The 26,955-nt window shown below is 34.6% G+C and overlaps 2 protein-coding genes and 1 pseudogene across 3 annotated transcripts in view; 2 read left to right on the forward strand and 1 right to left on the reverse strand.

Annotated features, from left to right (window-relative positions):
* LOC138316043 (DNA repair-scaffolding protein-like) overlaps positions 1-5,330 on the forward strand; it is a 34,627-nt gene extending 29,297 nt beyond the window's left edge. The window contains 4 exon segments of the mRNA XM_069257516.1: positions 1,990-2,077; positions 2,618-2,726; positions 3,013-3,063; positions 3,865-5,330. Of these exon segments, the coding sequence (XP_069113617.1) occupies positions 1,990-2,077; positions 2,618-2,726; positions 3,013-3,063; positions 3,865-3,990 (374 nt within the window). The 3' untranslated portion in view covers positions 3,991-5,330.
* A 1,905-nt stretch (positions 5,331-7,235) lies between these two features.
* Positions 7,236-12,473, reverse strand: LOC138316044 (ankyrin and armadillo repeat-containing protein-like). Of its 2 annotated transcripts, XR_011207587.1 has the most exons (4): positions 12,287-12,473; positions 10,338-10,457; positions 7,948-9,711; positions 7,236-7,627 (listed from the first exon to the last, which is right to left on the reverse strand). XR_011207587.1 is itself a non-coding variant. In XM_069257517.1 (3 exons), exons 1-3 carry the CDS (start codon positions 12,418-12,420, stop codon positions 9,414-9,416), a joined length of 552 nt encoding a protein of 183 aa, XP_069113618.1. In that variant the 5' UTR covers positions 12,421-12,473; the 3' UTR covers positions 7,924-9,413. The 2 variants fall into 2 exon arrangements, 1 of the variants encoding a protein (XP_069113618.1); XM_069257517.1 differs by lacking the exon at positions 7,236-7,627 and having other exon boundaries at positions 7,924-9,711.
* A 9,570-nt stretch (positions 12,474-22,043) lies between these two features.
* Positions 22,044-26,079, forward strand: LOC138317030 (uncharacterized; annotated as a pseudogene).
* Positions 26,080-26,955: the final 876 nt, after the last annotated feature.

A 26,955-nucleotide genomic window follows, 5' to 3' on the forward strand; every position in this document is an offset into this window, starting at 1 on the left:
ATATGATCTTGTTCTGTGTTTTGTAGGTAGTGGAGTAGATGAGAGGTCGGCGTACTCCTGGGATGTGTGTATATAGTTATATAGATATGATCTTGTTCTGTTTTGAAGGTAGTGGAGTAGATGAGAGGCCGGCGTACTCCTGGGATGTGTGTATATAGTTATATAGATATAATCCTGTTCTGTTTTGAAGGAAGTGGAGTAGATGAGAGTTCGGCGTACTCCTGGGATGTGTGTATATAGTTATATAGATATGATCTTGTTCTGTTTTGAAGGTAGTGAAGTGAGAGGTCAGCGTACAACAAATGTGAAGGTATTTTTTAATAAGGACCTTGGTGGGGAATGAAATTCTCTACATTATAACCACGAATTCGTTATAAACATGTTTTACTGTAATCAGACCAATGAGCATCCAAGCAACAAAGATGAAATTGTAAGAATTGGTTTAAAAGGTTTTTTTATCTATTGATTCCTTAGACCAACTTTGCTGTGATGTCTTCTCACAAATACTGCCTTGTGCATCTGTACCAGAGAGGTGCCTGACTTCTAAGGCAGAACTAACAGAAGCAGAGAGGAGAACTCATCAAGGGGAGATAACTATTCCAAGTTTATCGTGCGAGCTTCCTGAGTTGGCTCTCTGTAAAGTGCTAGGTGAGTTACAGATGAAGTAAGATTTCACAGTACCAGTGGAATTATTTTGTCTCTGCAAAGAATTGAGGAGCTTTAAAGGGTAAATATGGATCACATCCAACTTTAGTAAGTGGATAGGTGATCTCTCACACATTTTAGTTTAATCAGTATAATGTAATGTTGTAAGTAATACATACATTCGTTTTAAGATTTTGCAACATGTCATTTTTTCTCTGGACTTTTCTTGCTTGCCTTACAGAATGATGAAGATACCATTCAATTTTGATATGAAGGAACAGTTACCATGAGAGTATATGAGAGTTGGCATACTCCTGTAATGTTTGTATATGTTTATATTTACATTTACTTGTCACTTCTACTATAAATTAACCAAGGCAAAGTGAAGTATATGACGGTGTAACTGACACCCAAAACGTGACCATTTTAATGTCACAAATGTTGACATGGTGACGTCAACTGATCACCGTCCATGGTGCTATCATGCATTATGAAGATTGTATGCAAACCTCTGGCATCTATATAGACCATAGATGCCAAAGGAAGATAGTTTAATGCTTAAATATACACACCTGATATGCCAAAGGGTCAATTGCGCTCCATTGTGCTGCTAAATATTTGTCTAGTTTCATTGTCCCATATTACTGTTCATATCATAGCATATTATGTAATCGTGTTCGTTTTGTTTGTCTTGAGGGAGATCGCCTCGAAAATATGACTTTTTTTGTCTACACAGTTGGAATTACTTTCCATATATGTTTATATAGATATAAGCCTGTTCTGTTTTGTAGGTACAATAAGTGGAGTAGATGAGAGTTCGGTGTACTCCTGGGATGTGTGTATATATAATTATATAGATATGATCTTGTTCTGTTTGTAGGTTTGTAGGCGGCGTACTCTAGTGGTTATATAGTAGATGAGTAGTTTGGCGTACTCCTGGGATGTGTGTATATAGTTATATAGATATAATCCTGTTCTGTTGGTATTATATGATATTCTGTTTGGTTGGTAGTGGAGTAGATGAGAGGTCAGCGTACTCCTGGGATGTGTGTATATAGTTATATAGATATAATCCTGTTCTGTTTTGTAGGTAGTGGAGTAGATGAGAGTTCGGTGCACTCCTGGGATGTGTGTATATAGTTATATATATATGATCTTGTTTTGTTTTGTAGGTACAATAAGTGGAGTAGATGAGAGTTCGGCGTACTCCTGGGATGTGTGTATATAGTTATATATAGATATAATCCTGTTCTGTTTTGTAGGTAGTGGAGTAGATGAGAGGCCAGCGTACTCCTGGGATGTGTGTATATAGTTATATAGATATAATCTTGTTTTGTTTTGTAGGTAGAATAGTTGGAGTAGATGAGAGTTCGGCGTACTCCTGGGATGTGTGTAGCTACTGTGGAAGTGACAAACTTGTACACCAACAAAGGTGACTTTCTCCGAAACAGTTCTGTAGTAATAACATAACTCTTGTCAAATATTTTTTTGAAAAATCTTTTCTGTTTCTGTAGCAAAATTTATACATGACTGAGTGAGGGCAATCTTGTTGAATCAAATGCATGCAAAAACAAAGCAGACACTTGTTATGATTGAAATTGGCCGTTTATAAATATAAACGACAGACTTAAAAATATTACTTTCAAGCCAATATCAAAACCAATTGACACCACAAGACATCATTTGGATCTGGGGGGGGGGGAGGGGGGTAAAAAACGCTTGTTGTGATGTAAATCTGCTAAATCTTGACCAGAAATAGTGTAATGTCTCAAAATGAAGGACTGTTCATTACAAGTAAACACGGTACAGGAAAATATGAATCTGTGCTTTGTACACATTATGATCAACTTGCAGCTATCTTTTAATAATTTTAAATTGGAACCCAAAAAGGAAAGAAACATTTTTTTACTTCAAATTATTGTTTATTCTCTAATAAGTCAAATAAAAATCATGTGTATAATCACCAATACAGTGAACTGCATTGTCTGGACTGTGGTCAGTCTGTCCTGGAGCCGGTCAACAAGATGACCATGGATGTCCATGTAACATGTGATGGAATGGATATGCCTGTCACAATCAGTGTATGTATATCGGGGTCAATAGGGGATATCAATTTTGTTGGATTATGACAAGATCATAAATTAAAATCAAGGACACAGTGGTCACAACGTTGTCATATTGGTTATTAGAGAGAACCTACAGTGTATAGAGCTAATTGGCTCACATATTTTGTTTTTGAGGTTTAAAAATCACATCCCTGGTATTTAGATAACCTTTGCCATAAAGGACTTGGGCATATTCCTGCCTGATTTTTTCACATCAATTACATTGAACTTGACTGCAACAGGGTTGTTTTGTATTTTTCAGCTCCTTCAGGATTGTATAGAAAAACTGCTACCTGAGGATACAGCTGAAGAGGTGAGAGTAAATTAAATTATATTGTATCAGACTTTATAGCTAACATCTGCCTCTATTTGATTTTGATAGTTAAAGTTTGTTACCTTATTTCTCAGAAAGCACTGAAGGGATCTGTCTCAAATTTGGCTCTAGGGTGTTAGAAATCCCTAGCTATTTACTCTAGGGTGTTAGAAACCCCTAGCTATTTACTCTAGGGTGCTATTTACTCTAGGGTGTTAAGAAACCCCTAGCTATTTACTCTAGGGTGTTAGAAACCCCTAGCTATTTACTCTAGGGTGTTAGAAACCCCTAGCTATTTACTCTAGGGTGTTAGAAACCCCTAGCTATTTACTCTAGGGTGTTAGAAACCCCTAGCTATTTACTCTAGGGTGTTAGAAACCCCTAGCTATTTACTCTAGGGTGTTAGAAACCCCTAGCTATTTACTCTAGGGTGTTAGAAACCCCTAGCTATTTACTCTAGGGTGTTAGAAACCCCTAGCTATTTACTCTAGGGTGTTAGAAACCCCTAGCTATTTACTCTAGGGTGTTAAGAAATCCCTAGCTATTTACTCTAGGGTGTTAGAAACCCCTAGCTATTTACTCTAGGGTGTTAAGAAACCCCTAGCTATTTACTCTAGGGTGTTAGAAACCCCTAGCTATTTATTTACTCTAGGGTGTTAGAAACCCCTAGCTATTTATATATACTCTAGGGTATTAAAAACCCCTAGCTATTTACTCTAGGGTATTAGAAACCCTAGATATTCATGTGAATATGATGTATTATAACATTATGCCATTTTATAAATAACGTTTTTGTTGCAGGGATATGAGATAGAAAGTGTTCTTGGGAAAGATATTGGAACTATCTGCTGTGTTGTATGCTCCAAACCCAACAAGGAAGGGCATTTACAAGGTGTGAAACTACAGCAGGTAGCTGTGGTGTTATAGTGACAGTCTGTTGGTACATTCAGCTTATGTAAGCTACGTACATGTTCATGTTTTCATTTATTTGGCTTCTTCAAAAGCTACAGTTAAAGATGCTCCACCGCCAACAGAGCATGATTGGTGTTTAATCATGTATGGATATGTCTAACTAACACAAAAAGATAAAATAATTTAATTTGCCTTTGGTGCGTGCACAATCAGTACTTCATTTCATATAGGAAATAGCACCACTGAACTTTTTGGGGATGCAGTTAGTTATTTTCAATATTTTTATATTAAAAGTAAAAGTAGAAGCTCAAACTTTTAAATGGTGGTAATGGTGTAAAGTAAGTAACTTTTGTAACTGAAGACAAATACTATTTCGTCTGCTCTTGGTTTTTTTATTGAGAAAAATACTATTTGTCAGCGGTGGAGCATCTTTAAGTATGTAATTATCAAGTTTCTTTAAAACATTTTTATTGACAGCCTGAGGATTAAAGAAAAATGTTAATATAACACTCCTAATTACAATGAGGTTAAGGATTTGTGTTAATGTTTCATTTGTTTGTGATATTTTACCGTCTGTGAGGTTTTGGATGTTTGAAGTAATTTTTTTGTGATATTTTACTGCACACAAGGTTTTGGATGTTTGAGATAGTCATCTTATGTCATGACATGGTATGCGTCCGTCAAGATTTCCATAAATTGCTAATCATCAAGTACTGAATGTATTTTGACCAAATTCCTTTATTCCTTTTGATTGCTATTTAAAGTCGTAATACCCTTGATTGACTTTAACCAAATTTGTTCAGAAATATCCTACGAGAAATGAAATCATTTTTTGCATTTAAAATGATGACTCTGACCCCTTGGGCCGCGCCTAATAAGGAAACAGAAGGAATTCCCTTAAATTTCTACTAATGGTAAAGTACTGAATAATTTTGAACTGAATTTGGTCAGAAATGTCCTTGGCGAAATGGATCATATTTAGCATAAATGGTGACTGAACCTCGTGTAACTTGATGGCCGTGTTTAATAGAGGAATTAAAGCAGTTGTTGAAAATCCTTCTTCCATGTGAAAACACAGAGTCAATCCCAATTGAATGTGAAGCATCCTTGGATGAAGGGGAATCAATTTTGTATAAATTGTGCATCTGACACCTTCAGAAGCCCAGTAGGGAAAATATGTAATCAACTTCATTGAAAAGTTTTTGATGATATATTCAAACACTGTTTGTTGCAAATTAGCATTGAATCAATTGCCCAAAGGAGAAATTTGTCAGAAATAAAATGTCGCTGAGAAACAGATACTAAAATCGAAAAAAAAATTCTAATATATATATATATACCAGTGCTTTTTATATGCAAATCACTGAAAAGCAAGGTGAGCAATACAGCCCCCATTTACCTCTTGTCTGTTTGTGATTTGTTTCTTCAAAAGTAAAAATAAAACAAGATCATGACATGCTTAGATTTTTGTTTTAATGATACGGTATAATGGTACATGATTGTCAAGATAGAGGCAAGTATGCTACATTATCAGACAACATTTTATCTGTACGAGAAAAAAAAATACATATATCACCTGCACAGCCAGAGACAAATACAGTAGAGTTGTGTTTTTTGTGGTAGCTTGTGGCTAACTCTCAAGCTGGAATAAGCCTACTCAGGCAAACAGTAAAGAACAGATTTTGATTTTGATCAAAGTTTCAGAAGGGAACAATTGATATCCATATACATAACATATAACATGATAGCGTTGTGTAATTTTTGGAAGGTGCAATTTACACAGTATACTTTATAATGAAAACAAAATTAAATTTAGAACATGAAACAAAAAATGAAAAAAAAGGAATACAAAAATTGGATTGAAAAAGGAGGTAATTTCAAAGTACATGTACGAGTTTTACATAAACCATGGTAATGCTAAAGAGCTTAAGATTGATAATGAAGCTATATTACTGAATTGCTTAATTGGATGAAAAATAATTCTTTATTGTGTTGTCAAAAATATATCAGTTGATTTAATATCATGTACCTGGTAATTGTTTTGTCATCAAGGATCAGTACAGTGATACTTACAAATGGTAAATATTGCATTACATTTGCTTCAGTGTATTGAGAATGGAGTCTTAGAATATTCAGATGGAAATTCATGTAATCAATGAAATTACTTGATACATATAGATAGAAAATTGATATTTTAAAGTTCAAAACGGGTGGTCTTTTTGTACTGAATTAAAATTAATAAATATAATAATATATAAAAATGTACATAAAGTGAAATTTAAAAAAAATATGCACTATTAAAATTGATATTTTAAAGTTCAAAACGGGTGGTCTTTTTGTACTGAATTAAAATTAATAAATATAATAATATATAAAAATGTACTTAAAGTGAAATTAAAAAAATATATGCACTATTAAAATTTACATAGAGAAAAAAAGTTGAATAACTCATTCATCCCTGAAGACACATTTGAACTCTGATTCAAAGACTGGAACAGTTCATTATGAAGGAGTTAAATAATCAGTATTGAAACAATATAAAAGTAAAAAAAAAAAAAAAAACTACTAATCTATGATGAGAACTATCAATAGTAATAAAAATATTAAATAAAAAATTACAATAAAAAAAACTTTCAAATCAATAATTATGTGCAAATTTACTTAGCACTCACAATTGAAATTATCACAGATTTGTTGTTTCAACATATATGTCTATTATTACGATATTAACATGTACACGTATAATGACGAACATCTACATATCACATTACATTTACAAAATATATTAATTTATTAAGTACAATAATTTAATCATTGGTTCATGTTAACTATGGGCGATGGATAAAAGGTCTCACGCAATTAAATCAGCCAATCAGCACGTGTTTCATACGAAAGTACTCTGGTGAGGAAATGAAGTTCCCTATTTTAAAGTCCACCGCTGACAAATGGTATTTTTTCACTATCAAAAACAGTAGTAGACGATTTAGTATTTTTCTTCAGTTACAAAAGTTACTTACTTTACACCATTACCACCATTGAAAAGTTTAAGCTTCTAATTTACTTCAAGTTAAAAATATGAAAAATAATTAATTGCATCCCGAAAAATCCGTGGCACTATATCCTATATCGAATAGAGTAATGATTGCGCATGCACCAAAGGCGAAATAAATTATTTTATGTTATTTTTTTGTGTTAATTAGGCATATATATACACGATTAAACACAATTATTGTTCAAATGATGAATATCATTTATACTCTGGTGAGGAAATGAAGTTCCCTATTTTAATGGGATTAGAATAAAAGTTTTGGTGTATTGATGTCATTTCTTATATATATTTGTAGTATATATTTAAAACTATCAGAAACTGCTGACTTTGTTATACTGAGATGTTCTTCCTGGCGGATACACACAGGTGTAAAACGACCAGGTTTTTCCCCCAAAATTGCACCGGTTGTGCTTGTAAACATGCAGTTTCACAGCACTGTCACACTTTTAAATGGCTTTGAACCTGTCAGTAATTGGGTTTTATACTGTGTATCAGGTTTGTATCTATGATTCCAGGCATATTTGACATTAGTTAAACTTCAAATTAATTATAGACCCAAATTAATAGTAATAGAATATAGTAGCTGATTTACTTGCGAGAGACCTTAAATCAATATTTCGACAGAGTAGAAATGATATTCATCATTTGAACAATATTTGGTGTTTATTCGTGTAGAAATATGCCTAATTAACACAAAAAAATAATGTTAAATAATTTATTTCGCCTGTGGTGCATGTGCAATCAGTACTTTATTCCATATAGAATATAGTGCCACGGAATTTTTTCGGGATGCAATTAATTATTTTTCATATTTTTAACTTGAAGTAAAAATAGGAGCTCAAACTTTTCATTGGTGGTTATAGTGTAAAGTAAGTAACTTTTGTAACTGAAGAAAAATACTAAATGATTTACTTGCGAGAGACCTTAAATCAATATTTCTATGATTTATGAATTTAATACAACTACAGATTTTTCCTTTCATTGTAACTTACAAAGAAATATTTGTCTTTTGATTAGTTTTCTTGTCGGTAGCATTTACTTGAAAACTAAATGCTTTTTACAAAATTCTTTCATTGTATGATCATATAAATAAGAAAACTGACTAGCAGCACGAGTTTCAAAAGTCTTAACCAAGTGAAAAATGGAATAGATTGCAATATTAAAAGACTTAAAATGAACAATTATTCAACCTTAAATAGAATTGATTAAAAATATACAGACTTGTTAGCAGAGCTTTTCTTGAAGATTTGTAAACTAAAAATGTATTTAAAAATGACAATATAATTTTCAATACTGAAAGTTTACTATCTAAATATTATGATAACTTGATCATTTACCAACACAAGAAAGTAATTTGTAGTACATGTATACAATTTAATTAACACATTAATTAAAATAAGCACTGCACTTTAGGGGCTTATTTTTCCCCACTGACTTGAAACCGAAGCTAAAAATATCTTAACATACACTTTATCAAATTTATCCACCGTTTTGATTTTAGCTTTAGCACTAAACCCAATTAAAAAAAATGTCCTACATTATTATATTATGTATTCATGTCCATCATTTGGCACGGTTATCAAAGTGAATAAAGAAACAAGTGATTTTAGAACATATAAAATCTCTAAACATATTTTTCTGATGTTCATAATTAAACATAAAACAATACACATAATGTAATCAAAAGTCACCATTTTCTTCGTTATTGTCTGACAAATGCAGAAGATATTCATTTTTTCATATTGATGAAAAACCTACAAATGATTTATAAAGCAAAATGATTAATCAGTACCTAGATGATTTTACTTTTCATAGCAATAAAATAAATTCATGCTCCTCTTCAGATTAACCCTGTTTCTCCAGATCATTCTCTACATATTTAAATAGCTAAGGGAATTATCTCCCTTCTTAACATTATTCTTTTATAATTCAATTTTGCTTGTTACGAGCATTTTCATTGGTTTATTTAGAGTACACTCAGATTTTTGTGTTATATCTCCATAACATAAAAAATATATTCAAGTTAATCCTTATATAATTTGAAATATAATAATTATTGCTTTCTATTTAAATACAATAAGTTTCCAAATCAAAATATATGATAAACCAGACAACCTGTAAATTTATCAACAAACTAGATATCATTTTCCTGTGATACAAGGTATTTGTACGTTTTAAGCTCAACAACAGTATCGACAACTGTGTAAATTGGCACCACAGAGTGGGCATGTATACCATGGTCAGGGTATAAAATAACACATATAAACATACAGCGATTCAAATCATTCTCTAAATATCTTCATTATTTCATGCACAGGTTCCGTTAACTCATTGAAAATCTTCCCAAAAAAATTGACTTAAAATACACATTAGATATTCCTCCAAATGACTACTCCGCAGCTAGCACTTCCTGTTGCATTAGAGAGTTACTGGATTTCTGCGAGTCTAGGGACATCTGGCTGGCACTAAGGTTGGCTTCGATTGGCTGTAAAGGTGTGTTGGCCATCCGCGGTGTCGCAGCAGTGTTGGTCATTCTTGATGACCTCCCTGTGACCCCTCCGTCATCTGCCATTAGGTTTGATAAACTCCTCGTGTTGGCATTTGATTCATCCAGACTGAGCATTGTAATTGGACGGTTCTCATTAATACCTTCAGGCTTGAATCCAATCAAACTTGGTCTTCCCTCACTGAAAATAAAGAAAGTTTCAATTATATATAAGCACACCAGGATTATATTCTTATTTGAAATCCATTCATTTAATGTTCCCTCCATTATAGATATCAATTGAGATCTACATGACAATTTGGTTCTTATCCTACGACATGCTACTCGGCTTTTTCCAATGTTCATTTTCATAATTATTTGTTTTGTTAAAAAATCTGTGCTAAATTGACAAATACTTTATATTACATTTAAGATGTACTACAAGTACAATCTAAAACTGATTAGATTGATTCACTTTTGAAGATCCAGTGTATCATGCTACTACATTAGAGAGTTATGGAATTAAGTTATCCAGTAAGAACAAGTTATCTCTTAGTCATCATATACTGTTTAGCCGCATATTTTAGCGGGTATACATATGTAATATTTTCAGATTTCGCGGGACATTGCTATGATCCCAAAAATTTGATCCGCGAAGTACTGAGAAATGGTTGAACATACCCTTAAATCCATATCGCGAAAATTGGATTTTCTCTTTTTAGATCAAATTGCGAAAATTTTGGTTCGCTAAAATAACCAGCTATTCAGTATAAATCTTTTAAGAAATGTATAATGCTGACACACACCACCTAATGACAGACAACTTACGGGATAGGTGGCAGACCAATCTTCTTGTAATGTTTCCAGCTCTCCAGGAAGGCCGGGCTTATCTTACTCTGCTTCGTGTAGTACAAAAGGACTCGGATCAGGTATGGATTGGAGCGACACCTACAGGCAAACACAAAATTTTAGATCAAAACAGCAAAATGTCACTGATACACAGGTAATGAACAGTGCTGATCATCAAAATATGCAGGTAGGAATTATTTTACAGCACCTGTCTTTTTTTTAATGTGATCACATTTGTTTTAGTATTGATCTAATTAGTAGTTTATATTTTGAAATGGGTGCATCAACAACTTCAGATTAGAATAAAGCTACAAAAGCTTGATGTTGTAAGTATATAGTTGGTGATTACTAGTATATAGTTGGTGATTACACCAAATAATGTACTAAATTCTCGTCAAAGAGACATTTTCATTTTCGATATTTTACATGAGACCAATGAAAGAAGATATTCATTAATGGTCTATCACAGTGTATGTGGCAGGGTAATTAATTATGTAATTAATTAAGTTATTAATTAATTATGTAATTAATTAAGTTATTAATTAATTTATGTAATTAGTATTAGTGTAATTATGTATAGTTATAAATTAAGCTGCACCCCTGCACTACATGTATGTGTTGTCCCAGTACTGTCTATATGCCACTGTCTTGTTTATCTGTATACCTTTATATTACCTGGAATGAGAGAGTGCATGGATGGATGAGCACATTCTTTGATTATAGGTGTGGGTAGGTACCAGTCAGGTGACTTACCTGGCTGGTCAGCAGATTGTTTTTATTGATTTTATTGGTTTATAGATATAATAATGTATGTTTTTATTGGTCAAACTTTCCCTCCAAAATTCTATCTTTGGAGAACTTTCCTTTGTCTGTGGGCAGTTCACAGAGAGAGTTAAATGAGAGCAGTTGTGTTTTGGTTTCTCAGATATTTTGTGAAATTTGGATTTGTCTAGGAGGAAATTCTTCTACTTCTGTAAGTCTTCTTTTTCTATTTCTTACTAATATTGTATATCCTGTGCAATGTTCATAAAGTAAATTATTTATATTTATTTGCCTTATTTTGGTAAAATTATCAGAATGTATTAAACTATTTTTGAATAAGTTAAACTGACTTGAAAGTGTAAAAGCTTAAGTATGTATTTTAATTTAAGAGTAATTGTCTATTTATATAGACAATTTGATATAAAGTGATATGTATATATTGATCTCTATTATAACCGTCATAGAGATGGAAAATCAGTGTTTTATATGGAGATATTTTATCAGTTTAGACCTTTTTGTGATATTATGTATTTTATTCATGTATAGGACCCTGGGTCGAAAGATCAAAATGTAACAAAGATCGAAGCCTAATTGTGTATTAGAATATGATGTAAGTAACGCATTGATAGTGTTATATGTTGTAGTGTCTAAGTGGGTAGATTATCTCCCCTTAGACGAGAGTAACTTATTGTATAGTTGTAAAGGGGCGAATTGTCTCCCCCTGATATTATATGGTATAGAGGAGACAGATTGTCTCCCCTGACTTTAGATTATAGAGGGAACAGATTGTCTCCCTTTGCATTGATTATAGATAGCAGAAGCTATTAGTGTAAAGCCTAATTTATAATAGTTGTTCTAGAGTTTATAAATAGATTAACTCTAATGTTATTTATATATATTGTGAATCTGATGTTGATATACTGTAGGCTACACAGGGATCTTGTATGTATGTATGATTAATATGAATGTTATGTTATTATGTATAACTGAAATGTGAACTTGTACTAAATGAGTCTTGTTTAATCTTGTTAAAAACTCTACAGATTGTGTTATTATTTTCTAACAAACTACCCATCTGTAACCACTGGGACCTAACCCAACCCAGCAACATGTACATTGTCAGATAATGATGTTACTAGTTGTACATCCCTGATATTAAGCCTTACTTATTGAGGAGTTGCCTCTCAGCCAAGTGGTTGTAGGAGAGATACCCAAGAGCGATAGCAGCATTGCCTCGAACCTGTTCAGCCTTGTGTTGCAGTAGGGTACTGAGATATTCTACAGCTTGAATTGACACCATAGCCGAAGGTACACCTGTTAATCAGATATTTGAGGTTAATCAACTATTCATTAAAACTTTTCAATTTTATATATTTGTACAGACATCTTAGCAAGACCTATACACTACCAGATGAGAGTTGTTATGTTAGATACAAATTGCTTTATAATACTCCATAATGATGTAATATTGTCTAATTTTATATTTTAGAAAGAAAATTATATTAGCCTCTACACCTTTTTGACTGATGTTTTGAGAATTAAACCCTTGAGTAAGAAATATGTGGAGGCCCACATTTTTGAAAAGTTGTCCACACCTTCTTGACCAGAATGATGTTTTGGGAAACAAGAGTTATTGTGTGAATGTTCATGTGCTAGAAATTTGTTTTTTTTTTACTTGATCCAAATTTGAAGATGGCCGCCATCTCAAAAAACACATTACCCTCCGTATATAATATTGTTCAAAACAATTGCATGAAAAGAAATTCACAAAACCATATTTAAAAAAAAAAAATGGTTCAACCCTTCAAATATGTGTGAACAAGACAGTATTTATTCAGAAATCTAGGAATTTAGAGCCAAATCAAATTATCTAATTCCACCCTAACGTTTACACTAAACAGTTACAAATTGTGTTTGCATGATATAAAAAAAAGGAAAACAAAAGTACATAATTATACACAATAAGAGCTAAAAGACTAAATAAGATATGTGTATACATACTATAATGGAGTACATGGGAGCTGATGACTTATTCTTTTCTATGTTTTGCTTTGCTTTTTATTTCTTCAGAAAATCAATACAAGATGATAATGCTACAGTTATAGCTATAAAACCTAATGTAATTTAAGCTTAAACTTATTTAAATTTAAATATATTCCTCTTTGTCAGTAGGAGTAGGGCATTATTAATGGTAATTACATATTCAGCTTTACGGCTTCAGTGTCTAATTTTCTCTAAATAATGTATAAGGCTGTATTGATTACAGAAAATTAGTAGACACAAACTGACCAATTATTTCCAGACCAGATCTATCTAGGCTTTTTTTTCTGAATTAATGTATTTAAATTAGCATGGTTTCCGATGTATACAACTCCATTATTAATAGTGAATCTCAATTGCATCACGAGCCTGGATTTAATATAACAACAGCCAAAACATTGCTCTTTGCTTAGTTTTACGTTCTTTTAACAGCCATTGTCATGTAGCCAGGTTCGATGGCGGAGGCAATTGAACCGGAGTACCGGTGTCATATAAAATTTTGACCCCCCATTAAATATTGACCCGGGTCAATATTTTATGCATAAAATATTGACCCCCCCTATAAAAATATTGATCCCCCCTAATGCAGTATAATCATTGATAAACTGCACCCCTAAATATATACATTGTAGTCCTGAGAAGTAATATCATCAGTACCTATGGGTTTGCTCAGGTAATACACAAGGTGTCACACTTACCTGTAAGTGTGGGGATGGCACCCTGGGGCTACATGTATATACCTTTATATGACTGGACTCCAGACTGGACACTGTATATCTATATACATGAATAGGCCTGCCCCATGTATCATTAAAGGTGACAAGTTGAAAGTATGGATTAATTATAGTGTTATCATGGGACTATTAATACAGTTTTTGTTGAATTTTTATGTTGTTTTTAAAAAACAAAGTATTTATAAATATACATATTATATACAAAGCATATACATTTTCTGTATAACTGGGATTTACATGTACACTGTGTATTTAACATTGCAGTATAAATGAAATGTGATATTAGGGAAGAAATAATTTTACATGTTATTAAATGATCATAATAATTAAGAAAATGTAAAGCAAAAAACAAAGATTAAATAAAGGTGTTAATTTGTTAAATGAAAACAGAAAACAACATGTTAATTCATGTAAAAGCATTATAAACCTTAATTATGACGACATGTTAATTTTTAAACATATCGACATCCTCGATACTCCATGGATTACTATCACTAACGTTAGTATCAACGTCACTGCTTCTTTTGAATCGAAAACATTGTGATATTGAAACAGAAAAACAACATATTTTAAGAATAATTTTTAAAACTATCGTGGCTTTTTAGCGTGTCAATATTTTCGCGATGTCAGTCTCAAACAGTTCGCGGTGAATAGTAATGTCTACGCTGTGTATCCAAAATCTTCCAAGTCATATTTTAAGATTTGCACGATCGGATGTATTCACGGGAATCAAATTATAGCAAAATAGCGCGACAATTTCAACACCGCAAATAATTTCATTTCTGCAGTAATAGCTAGGCCCAACAATCAAACAATAAACAGTTATATAAATAGCATTTGGATTTGAGAAGGTCTGAAAAAACTCCTAGCATATAGGACGTTGACTTTTTTTTTATCTGGGATTAATTGATTTTGTTAATATTCTTACTTATTAATACGGTCAAAGTTAGTGGCATACTAGTATTTAAAGGCCTGATACCTTTCCGAGACGGCTTTTATTTTTTATATGACTGTAAATAAAACGAGATCGATAATTTTATAGAGTCGCAAAAGTTATTAACTTATCGTTAATACTATACACTTGTCATCACATTCTGAACATTTTATTTCAAATAAATAAAAAAAAAAATCTATAACGCGGGTCGTCTTATGTTTCCTACCGTCGCCCTAAGTACCGCACGGTAGTTGACTATCACACTGCGTCAGACGACAAAAATTGAATACGAAGGAAATCTTGCATATGTTTGGTGTGGTAACCACATCTTAGGTCATTGATATGTATTTTTCTTATGATATTAATGATTTTCAGAAACCTTTACATTTTTGCTCCGGAAAGGTAGTGGCAGTTATGTATACATATGTCAAAAATGTTTTTAAACCGTTTTAATTAACATATTATCTCTGATAAACGTATGTATTTTAATGACATGTATAAATTACGTTAAAAGTGGGTTAAGTGTGTTTACGACATTAATCCGTGTTAATCCGTTAAAGCACGATGTTAATCCGTGATTCCTGTTTGAGATTGTCGGAGCGTTTTGACTCAGATACAAATGTATTAATGGCACTAGTAGTATTTAAGAAAATACATCCGGCATTTGTTTATCCATTGGTATGTAATATTTCTCCAGCTTTTAATTACAGACATGTTAATTAAGTTATGTGTAATTAAAATCGCTGTTTGTTAAAGATCTCTTGTGCAGTAAGTGGAGCGTTGGATTAACCAGATTAATATTAATTTGCATCGTATATAGTTACAGTTTCATATTAACTCTTACAGGTTAAAGTCCTTAGATCATATTCTGACATCATTTTTGCTTTTTTTAGTTCTATATGTGTATGTGGGTGGGATAAGATAATCAAAGCATACCTCAGAGATGGCTTCATCAGCTCATCAGTTCTAAAAACTTGTGCCTAATCTCTTTGTACATATTAGGTCATTGAAACATATTTAAAGTAAAAAAATATGTTTTCGCCGAATTTTTTTTATCTGGATCCTTCAAACGAATGGAGGTTAGGGAGAGGTCCAAATATATGTAAGGTGTTACTAATCCTCAAGTCCCTGTGATCTACACGATATGTATCGGTGCTGTATGGTACAACTGTTACTTATCCTCAAGTCCCTGTGATCTACACGATATGTATCGGTGCTGTATGGTACAACTGTTACTTATCCTCAAGTCCCTGTGATCTACGCGATATGTATCAGTGCTGTATGGTACAACTGTTACATTATCCTCATGTCCCTGTGATCTAAGCGATATGTATAAGTGCTGTAAGGTACAACTTTTACTTATCCTCAAGTCCCTGTGATCTACGCGATATGTATCGGTGCTGTAAGGTACAAACTGTTACTTATCCTCAAGTCCATGTGATCTACGCGATATGTATCGGTGCTGTAAGGTACAACTGTTATACTTATCCTCAAGTCCCTGTGATCTACGCGATATGTATCGGTGCTGTATGGTACAAACTGTTACTTATCCTCAAGTCCCTGTGATCTACGCGCTATGTATCGGTGCTGTATGGTACAACTGTTACTTATCCTCAAGTCCCTGTGATCTACGCGCTATGTATCGGTGCTGTATGGTACAACTGTTACTTATCCTCAGGTCCCTGTGATCTACGCGCTATGTATCGGTGCTGTATGGTACAACTGTTACTTATCCTCAGGGTCCCTGTGATCTACGCGCTATGTATCGGTGCTGTATGGTACAAACTGTTACTTATCCTCAAGTCCCTGTGATCTACGCGCTATGTATCGGTGCTGTATGGTACAACTGTTACTTATCTTCAAGTCCCTGTGATCTACGCGATATGTATCGGTGCTGTATGGTACAACTGTGACTAATCCTCAAGTCCCTGTGATCTACGCGATATGTATCGGTGCTTGTATGGTACAACTGTTACTTATCCTCAAGTCCCTGTGATCTACGCGATATGTATCGGTGCTGTATGGTACAACTGTTACTTATCCTCAAGTCCCTGTGATCTACGCGATATGTATCGGTGCTGTATGGTACAACTGTTACTTATCCTCAAGTCCCTGTGATCTACGCGATATGTATCGGTGCTGTATGGTACAACATGTTCTCTCGTGACATCATGTGAACTTTTAATGCATAGTAATGAGCACGTATGCATGTCTCCAACCTACCCTAATAATATTAGATACATGATATTGAGAAAACTTATGATATGCAATGTCCACGATTCAAAAATGTCTCGTCCCTGTGTCACGCCTTCAACCTTGATTTATAATAAATTCATTACAATGGTTTGAAAAGCATCCTACCAAGTTTTCACTGTTCTGTTATACATATTTGATTCAGACTCTTTTTTTTATTAGTGTAAATGATATTAGAGAGGAAGTAATGTACAAAACGAAGAGAACACAAGCACAAGAGTTATTCCCCTTTAATCACGATATGCTTAAAATATTCGCGCTTTGTGGCAAGACTCGTATACGTCCCTTGTACATATGTAGCCTAGCCACCATATGTTCTGTGCAGGAAGAGAAAGTATATAACATCGCTTGTTTGTTTAATCCCTTTTCAATTTGATTTAATTGAAATAAAATTTTGCTGGAATTAAATCTTATGTAGCATTGTAAATGTTCCTCCTTCGAAACTGTACTTACGATTAATACTAATTTTACTACTGTTTTAATTTAAAAAGAAATATATCTAAAAACTTATTTGACATGATTTGCAGAAAAATGTTAAGAGTTTTCCTAACGCAACAGGCTATTTCAATACACTTGATCCAAAGATCTGTCTTCAAAAAGGTCGGGCGGGAGAAGGGGATTGGGCGTTGAGGTCCAAATAAGCTAAAGCTATATTGTGAATTTAGTAAAATGATAGGAATACACACTTGCAGAAAATACTCCGAATTAGGTTTCCTGTAATTCACGGCACGCACGCCTTTTTCGATATCTTTCAGAATAAGATAGCAGACAAATATCGCCATGAAGCAGCCTTAGATGACCGATAAATGACAGATAGGACCCAGGTGAAATCTAATCCCACGCAGACTAATGAACGAAATCGACATGGAAAATCAGATTTCAGTTTAGGTTACTGATGCCGGAGTGACCGACAAATCTTATTTGCTTACTAATGTCCAGAGAGACATGCTTTGGCCATCAATGATCCACGGACACCTCTTAGAGCTCTCATTGGTCATATATATATAGAAATCTTCCGTCCGTCCGTCCTTCAGAGCTACGTCATCGCAGCTAATATATATGATGTCTGACTGTTATTATTAAGAAGGGAACCGTATTTTGCTAACGTTCAGGATTTGCTCAATCAGGCACATCCAACATCAAGAGTGATGATTGGTAATATTACTTGACGAACAAACAAATTATGAGACATAGGTAAAACGTGCTGGGCACAATTTTATCGTTATTCATCACAGGGGGCACACTCAATGAAAATGGATGTTGTCATAATTTTTTTTTGTATTTGGTGGATGGACTGATGAGTACGGAAGCGTATTAGGCTCACGTACGAAAATATTTTTTAGGATAGCGAAAATGTTTTATTTGGCGGCCGCCAGATAATTAAGTGGCGGCCGCCAAATAATTATCTGGCGGCCGCCACTTAATTGATCTGGCGGCCGCCACTTAATTATCTGGCGGCCGCCACTTAATTTATCTGATAATTTTTTGGCGGCCGCCAGATCAATTAAGTGGCGGCCGCCAGATAATTATATGGCGGCCGCCAGATAAATTATATGGCGGCCGCCAGATAAATTAAGTGGCGGCCGCCAGATAATTAAGTGGCGGCCGCCAAATAAAACATTTTCGTTATCCTGAAAAATATTGTCGTACGTGAGCCTAATACGCTTCCGTAGATGAGTATATATGACAGTAGTGATTTTTTATTTTTTTTTTTTTTTTTAAATACGAGATTTCAAAATATTAAAAATTCTGGATATTTACTATAAAACATTTTATAGTAAAGATCCCGATTTTTTAATAATGTTTTAAATCTCGTATTTTTTGGAAAAAAAATCACACGACTGTCATATATATGCTCACCAGTCCATCCACAAAATACCAAAAAAGTATGACAACATCAGTTTTCATTGAGTTGGCCCCCTGTGTTCTTCATTATGCTTAAAATTCAATTAAGTAAACGATCTTTAATAAAAAGCAAAATTCCTCAAATATTCTACAATTTCAGTAATTCGGGGAGGACAAAGTGGGTTTTTAGTTTTCATATGCATATTGTTATACATCCTTGATACCCCAGGAGTTACTTTCACTGTCGTTTTTTCGCACACAGACCATTCAGCTTTGATAATCTACAACATAGGCCAGGGGTGACTATAACATGGTGAAAGTAACCCCAGAAGTATCGAGGATGATTGTTATAATATCTACATTACATCTATTTATCGACAAAATCTATTTCATTGTAAGATTACCAAATTAATGTTTGTGCTATTCTTCGTCGAGTTTAGAAGTGTAATTTGATTATCTGTGTCTTCAATTCATTGTGTGTGACCTTCACAGACTGCCAAGGTCAAGACTCTGGTTGTATCATTAAGTGATCATTATAATTACTTTACATGAGGCACCGATTTAATTACCAAAAATCAACCATGCTTTTATTGATTCTTCGCATCAATGACGAATTTCTCAAATCTATTTTTCATTCTTGGTTTTAAATTTAAAATTAGATTCCCACTCCTTTCTTGAGGATCGTACATAATTGATGATAACATTTACTGACAGATAGCGAACTCCCCTCGGATCCGAATAAACGAATGATGTATGCGTTTTGCTAAGCGAATTAAAACGGAAGGTATTCTTTTAAAGAAAATTACGCAATCCAGATTTCTTATTGCAGTAAGGCCACGCGCCTGCTAACTGATTTTATCAATTTTGAAAGCCCTTAAATGAAGTCCGGGTCGCCGCCATCTTCCCGCTGAGATGAGGGAGAAATTCACCTCACCACATCCTCAACCATCTGTCAATGTTTTGTTTGATTCCTAAATCGGGATTTTATTATTAGACATGGTGCATGCGCACGCTGCATTTGGTGTCGGGTTACTTTAAAACTTAAGAATAGTGTTTCTTTGCATTTGCTGTGTCTGCATGTAAAATGCTGCACTTTAACAGACCTTCTAAAATGTTGGTAGATTATCTCCTTTGTTTTAAAGCTTGAAACAGGTTCACATATTTAAAATGTCTAAATCATAAATATCAATTTTTGATAATATTTGCATGCTTAAGACTGGCTGCTAATTTAGGAACGAAAAAATGAAGACAGAACCCCAGACCTCCAAACTCTGGCCGGATGCTCAACCAGTTGGGCTACCATGTAGTAGGCTCCATTTTTTTCCAAACAAAAGTGCAGACTTAAGTGAAAACATTTTTTGTCTCCTCATGTAAACAATTTTGAATTAAGTCATTTTTGGCATAAGTTTGTATCAAGAAACCGAGGCCTTGTCGCCGCGATCGTTACGATACACGTTTTTTATTGTAATTATAAATACATGGTTACTTCCATATGTGTATGATTGACCCAGTTCTGTCTGTGTTATTTAGAAGGGAATACCTGTGCATTTGGAAGAAATGTGGTGCCGTGTCCAGGATATGACAGTTTAACGAGTTGGTACTTCAAGTCTATACAACTATGCGTCCGTAAAAACTTACATTGTCACATAAGTACATGTGTTCTTTATTTAGTTCTATATTTATATACTGTATTTATATGACTTTTGTAATGTAAAAACGGTACTGGATTTTACCGGATTTTAAATGCTAGAATGACGGAGAAGGCAACAGTACATTTGGCACTGCGAAATTGCACTAGATTACATGAAATGTGACCGTCGCATGTTGTTCAGTAATGTAGAAATGATCAATTATTATTGGGATTAGGGGCTCTGTTTCAAAATTAGCTGTATACGAAACATGTGTGAAATTTTCAAATTGAAATATCAATTATCGCATCTGTCCAACATACACTCGATTTTCGAGTTTTGAGGGAGATCGTAATTCATACATTAGTTGCTATAACTCATTAAAGAGACAATACACTCAGGCAAATTCTTTTACATAACCAATAAGCAAACTATAGCATAAATGTATTGTTCTACATTTCTTATGAAACATATAACGTAAAAACATTGACAAATTCCACAACATTGTTAAGTATTTTAATTAATATCGTTGAAATATCAAATCGTTGATCAATACGATTAAGCAGGTACAATATTAACTCTGTACCCATACCCGAGCCAAAGTCACGCACGTTAAACAAATGAACTACATAACCACTGAGAAGGTGATAAAATGATTTTTAGGCAAGACAATTCACCTAATAAGGTAAACACACTACTGTCAGAGCGATTTGAGCAGTTCTAGCCAAAAGTTGCATTACTTTACGAGCAAGGGACAGGGTTCGGCATACAAGAAGTTCGACCACAGTGTGTAATGGCGGACAGCGAGCAAGTTTGAATATTTCACACACGTGTCACCACCATAGGCGTTTCAGGCATATCACAGTAAAACTGACTGATGTAATTTCCATTAGAAGTTGTTTTATCTGATATATATATACAAATTTTAATGTTCTCTTAGAATGAATTGTCCCTTTAAGATAATATACAAATATCATCTGTGGATACATATAATTCAATTCTAACTATGTTTACCAATAAATTTTCGTATTAGGGCGAAGCACTATACATCATCGTTATAACTAAAATCACACAATATCCGTATTATCTATATTAGACTCACTGGCGACTTTGTCAAATTACATTAATAAAACAAAATAATAAATGTTTCTTTTTTATAATTATCGATAATCATTCTTACAATAATTAACATTACAATTGTGATAAATCATTACGATGCGCTGAAATATTTTTAAATTCGCGTTATAGATCGGGAAAATTCCTGATATCTTTACATTATTATTTTCAATTATATATTCTCGTAAAATCTGGAATTGTGTTTTTTGATATTGTTTTCGCCCTTCGAAGAATTTTATTTGATTTGTGTGTGTCGTAAAGAAAATTCGGGCGCCATGTCATTTCGTAACGTTTCGTTTATAATTCGCGACCGCCAGCTGTTGGAAAACTATATCAACAAAGGGCATGACGTCATAACTTTGATGACGTCATAGATGCTTCACGCAACAATTAACCCACAATTCTTTCCCTGGCTACCAGAAAAGAACAAAACGAAAATATTTGCTCTATCAACATTCGGTCATATCTTACTCAACGAGAATGATAAACCATCCTGAAAGCAACGAGAAATGCGAGATGACTTCCCTGAAGACCGGAAAAGATGCGCAAGAGAGGAAGTTTGGAAGAAGCATGACTGAGACAGACGAACCAGCTCTCATCACAGCTAAATTACCTTCGTCAGTGATCCTCGGAAATGGCAGGAAACTGACCAGCGCCAACACCCCAGACTCCGTGAACAGATTCGGAGACGTCACTCCATATTGGCACAGTGTTGGTAAGTGTTTTTTTTACTTATAAGATAGTATCAAATACATTGCATCTTTTCTAGATATTTCCTATCATCCGGCCATGTTTCATCAACATTTATAACATAAGGAATACCTTTAAACTTAAACTTCTCCACAGAAATGCATTAAGAACCCTAAGTTAAGGTGCTCTCCTAAAATTTTGTAATCAATGCATTCCTATTGAAAATTTTAAGAAATGCTGATGAAGCTCTGCCCTGGCCGCTTCCTGTTTGTCAAAGATAAAATATGGAACCAGTTTATATTCTTATAAATGACCTTCAAGGCGATAAGGCATCTCCAACGTCACCGCCTTGCAGATCGGAGAAGTAAGACCCATTCCAGTTTGTTGGTTCCAAACAAACAACAAACATCTTGTCCCAATGTTCAGCCATTCTAGACAATCTCGCCAAACCTTCTAAATTATCTCATGTAGAAAATATGTTCTTTATCAAGCTTATGTAAACTGGAATATTATTTTCTCTTTCTCCTTCCGCACCGTAATGTTCCTCTTTTTCTCACGTGTTTCCCATTCATTCTACCTACTACAAGCACAATCACATTATTACATAATGTATTGTGAAATATGTTATCAATCTGTAAAAGCAGAGTACGTAGAACCGTACATCATATTATTTTTATAGAAAGAAGTGGTTCTTGGAAATCAGTCAGCGTCCATGACTTAAGTTCTTTTTGTTCTACTGCAATGGATCTTTGGTCTTATATGGTAAATGTACATTATTAGAGAAAGTACGGTCATGAGTATTGCTTTGTGGGAGAGAGGTTTGGAGGGTAAAGCTATTTGATTCCTGTTGGGTGCCCCGACCAGGAATTCCGGTTTGAAAAACTACGGCTCTGCCGACTGAGCCAAAGAAGCATGCTCTGTTAGCTGAGTGATAGAGGCCGTATTTAACACAATGTACAAACCACTCCGACCCGCTCATTTTACAATACTACAGGCTACATGTCCATGCCAGTCTATTTCATACCGCAAAAAGCTTTTATTGTAATGAGTTTGCTTGCAGAAGTCAATACATGCAATACTTACCAAACCATCCTAAATGTAATGTCATCATGCGTGCATTTTAAGTCCTGTTTCTCAAAACGTTTAGTATGATTCATACCTTCCAAAGTTGAATTCCTTTGATATAGACAATCTACTATGAAATATATTTAGTTGCTTTATTATCCATTAACAGTTGTCAAATAGCATAAATGTCACCGCGGCCTATTTGCACCTTCACGATGCCTCAACATTTCCATGATGTTTCAAAATCCCGATTTACAGCCATGTAAAACTGATCGTCTGTTGAAATGTATCTACTCCATTTTCGTAACAAATATTTTTCGCGAAATTTTATGCCGCGAGGTACGCGTATGTTAACGTTATTTGCACTAAAATTATCTAATTTACAGTATTGCGTGGTCAGTTTTTGTATTTGAAATAAAATATGTATCGAAATTTGTATAGTGACCAACAATGATTTTGTATGTTTCCAGATCTGAGATTGGGAACCAGAAGGCCACCGAACATCAAAGATGACAACTTTCCGCCCGGATATAACGGGATCCTGAATATGGATTTAAGACGAAGGAGTGCGGAAATGGCCGTCAAGCTAAACCTCCACCAAAGAGACTTTCCTCAGAGGCAAACATCCCATAATACCGGCACTGACCAGACAAAGCAAAAAGAACTCACAGAAACTGGGGACGCACTAAAAGAGAAACGCAAGACAAAGACGGTCGCCAAAAGAAGAGAAGAGACACAAAGGCCGAGAAAATTGAAAAGGCAGAGATTTCCGTTTTTATTGAAGACCGCGAACACCTCACTCCTGGATTATTCGCTAAGGGGAAACCAGCACCGGCTGTTTATAGAGAGAACAGACAACCCGAAAGGAAACCGGAAGTTGTCAACGATGGCCAGAAAGCCTGCGCAGACTATGATTTGAAGAAGCACACAGGCGCTACACGTGATGCTGGTGTTAACAAGCTCCTGACAGAAGTTGATCGAAAGAATGAGGAATTCGAGGCTTTCAGAAAGAATGATATCTTCTCAAGAAGATTCGATGGTGACAAGGTTACCATGGATACTAGTCTGGAAGACATAGATTTGGCAACCCAGAAAAAGGATGTCCTTCCTCCAATAAACGGAAATGCTGTTTCTCTCGGCAGAAGGAAAAACAAGATTAATATTATGGTGAACCAGACAAACTGGCACAAAATCGAAAGCAAGGAGACCCCTCTCAGACAAGGAAACGCCATGAAACTGCCACCTATCAGCACTCCAACAAAAGTTGAAAAATCAAGCCTGTTTGGTGTAAACATCGTAAAGGTCAGAGGTCAAACACTGCCCGAGAATCTCTTTATGAATGATAACAAAAAGACCAAAGGTCAAGCAATTCCAGATAATCACTTCATGAATGATAACGAATTCTGGCACAGAACGGAAGTCCCTGCACGGAACAGCGCTGCCATGGCTCTTCCTCTCCGTCACAGCTCCCAACCGACACTTCCGCCCGTGTTAAATGTCAAACTTCCACCAATCACCGGACTTCCGGTCAAACGAGCAACAGACGGAAAGAAGCGCAAATCCAAGAGGTTGGGTTGAAGTATTATATACAATAAGATATCATTTTTATATTGTTCTTTTGGGGATATTGGCAATTCTTGATGACTAATCGGAGCATTCATGTGTGCTACAGCACTTGGATATTTTCTGTGATGATAACCTATGAATGCGCATACGTGATCACTCGGGTTTATTGAAACATTTTTTCTGTGATATGTTATAGAAACATTGAACTTTTTGTATGATTATTACAATTCATGTGAAAGGAGCAGTTAAACATATTTGTGTGGACGCCAAGCTAGCCCTTACCAATTGGAAAATATGTGATATCAAAGAAAATATTATTGCTAGAAAAGTATTTTGAACCAAATGCACATTCCACTTGATGAGAAAAAGACACTTCTATGTCAAACTGCGATTGTTACTTCGGAATACACGTCAGCAAAGCAGAGCGTATTTGCACGAGACACTTCTGTTAAACAATGTGTAAAGATTCGGAAAAAATGGCAATCTGTCAACTTGAGTGAACCATTCGAAAAGGATACGTCTGCCAAACAGAGTGAATCCATTACGAAAATACTGTGCGGCCAGATAAATTTCTGCTTCGGAAAAGATGCATCTGCCAAACAGAGCGAACCCACCCCAAAAATACTATGTGGCCAAATAGATTCCTACTTCGGAAAACACGCATCTGCCAAACAGAGCGAACCATCCACAAAAAATACTATGTGGCCAAATATATTCCTGCTTCGGAAAAGACACATCTGCCAAACAGAGCGTACTCACTCGGAAAATGCACATCGGTCCAAGATGTACCGATTCGAAAATAGACATTTGTCAGGGCATACCGACAAGGAAAATACGGGTGCCGATTCCAAGAGGACAACTATACAAAACAGGGTAAACGAACTAAAAGGAGTATGAGATACTTTCATAGAGCGTATTTATTCGAGAAGACACGTGTGAAAAACAATGCGTATCTATTTGGAAAAGACTTGTGTTAAAAGGGAACGTATTGATTCAAAAAGGAGACGTGTGTCAAAAATGGATTACTGATCTGAGAGGATTAGAAAAGATGCATGTTTGATAGAGCGTACCGAATCGGAGAGTGCCTGTTCTGAGTGCCTGTTCTGATTCAGGAAAGACTAATTTAATTCGATAATATTGTTATTAACCCAGAAAAGAAGAAAATCAAACTGACGTAAACGAATATGTCAAAAAAATAAGCACCCTGGCAAATCGATGTTAAACCTTTTTCACCATTTCATTGCAATTAAATGTTCGCATGTTAAATATGTAAGTGTTGTAGTTTTATCTATATTCTTACATTGATGCTTTGCTGATATGGTTTCGGGAACTTCCGGCGGCGGGAACTTCCGGACGAGTATTTCCGCCGGAAGTTCCTACAACACCTCGAGTCCAAATTATTCTTCCGCTCTATTACATTTATATATCGGCTTTGGGCCAACGAACATTTAAAAAGAAAATCAAAATACGATATATAGAACGGCAGAATAATTCGGACTTATTCGCGCGCGCGTATATCTCCTTGCTATTATAAATTATGGATAAGAAATTTTGTGTGTGCTATCTTAATAAGGAGCGATTGTTGTTGGGTTTTTTTCCAGTACATGCATATCTCAAGAAACCGTCAATTGTTAAACAAAAATATATATCTATCCGTCATTGATAAGTAAAAACAAATGATAAGATATCAAACCAGACATTTTGGGATCCTTCCTTGTGGGTGATCGGTCCAGAATATTTTGCTGGATGTCACTGAAATTCTATTGACATCTTATTTATTTTATTACAAAAGAACTCATGTATATTCAACAGACACCAAATAAGAAAATGCCGATTTGGATGGAACAGTAAAACGCTGGTCTCCTGGGTACACGGAAGTCGGCTCTTGTTAAGTGTTTCAGTGTTAAGTTTGTATTATCTCCTTCGCATGCCAAGATCGCCATGTATCGTAATAATTTCACTGA

The sequence above is a fragment of the Argopecten irradians genome, chromosome 2 (genome assembly GCF_041381155.1).
Source record: "Argopecten irradians isolate NY chromosome 2, Ai_NY, whole genome shotgun sequence".
In the NCBI taxonomy this organism is placed as follows: domain Eukaryota; kingdom Metazoa; phylum Mollusca; class Bivalvia; order Pectinida; family Pectinidae; genus Argopecten; species Argopecten irradians.

What these genes read in the sequence shown, in the direction of transcription:
- LOC138316044 (XM_069257517.1), bottom strand. Translation starts at nt 12,420, where the DNA reads ATGGTGTCAATTCAAGCTGTAGAATATCTCAGTACCCTACTGCAACAC. An exon ending in GAGAGGCAACTCCTCAATAA is followed by an intron (nt 10,458 to 12,286) that starts GTAAGGCTTAAT and finishes GTTTGCCTGTAG; the next exon opens with GTGTCGCTCCAATCCATACC. An exon ending in ATTGGTCTGCCACCTATCCC is followed by an intron (nt 9,712 to 10,337) that starts GTAAGTTGTCTG and finishes CTTTATTTTCAG; the next exon opens with TGAGGGAAGACCAAGTTTGA.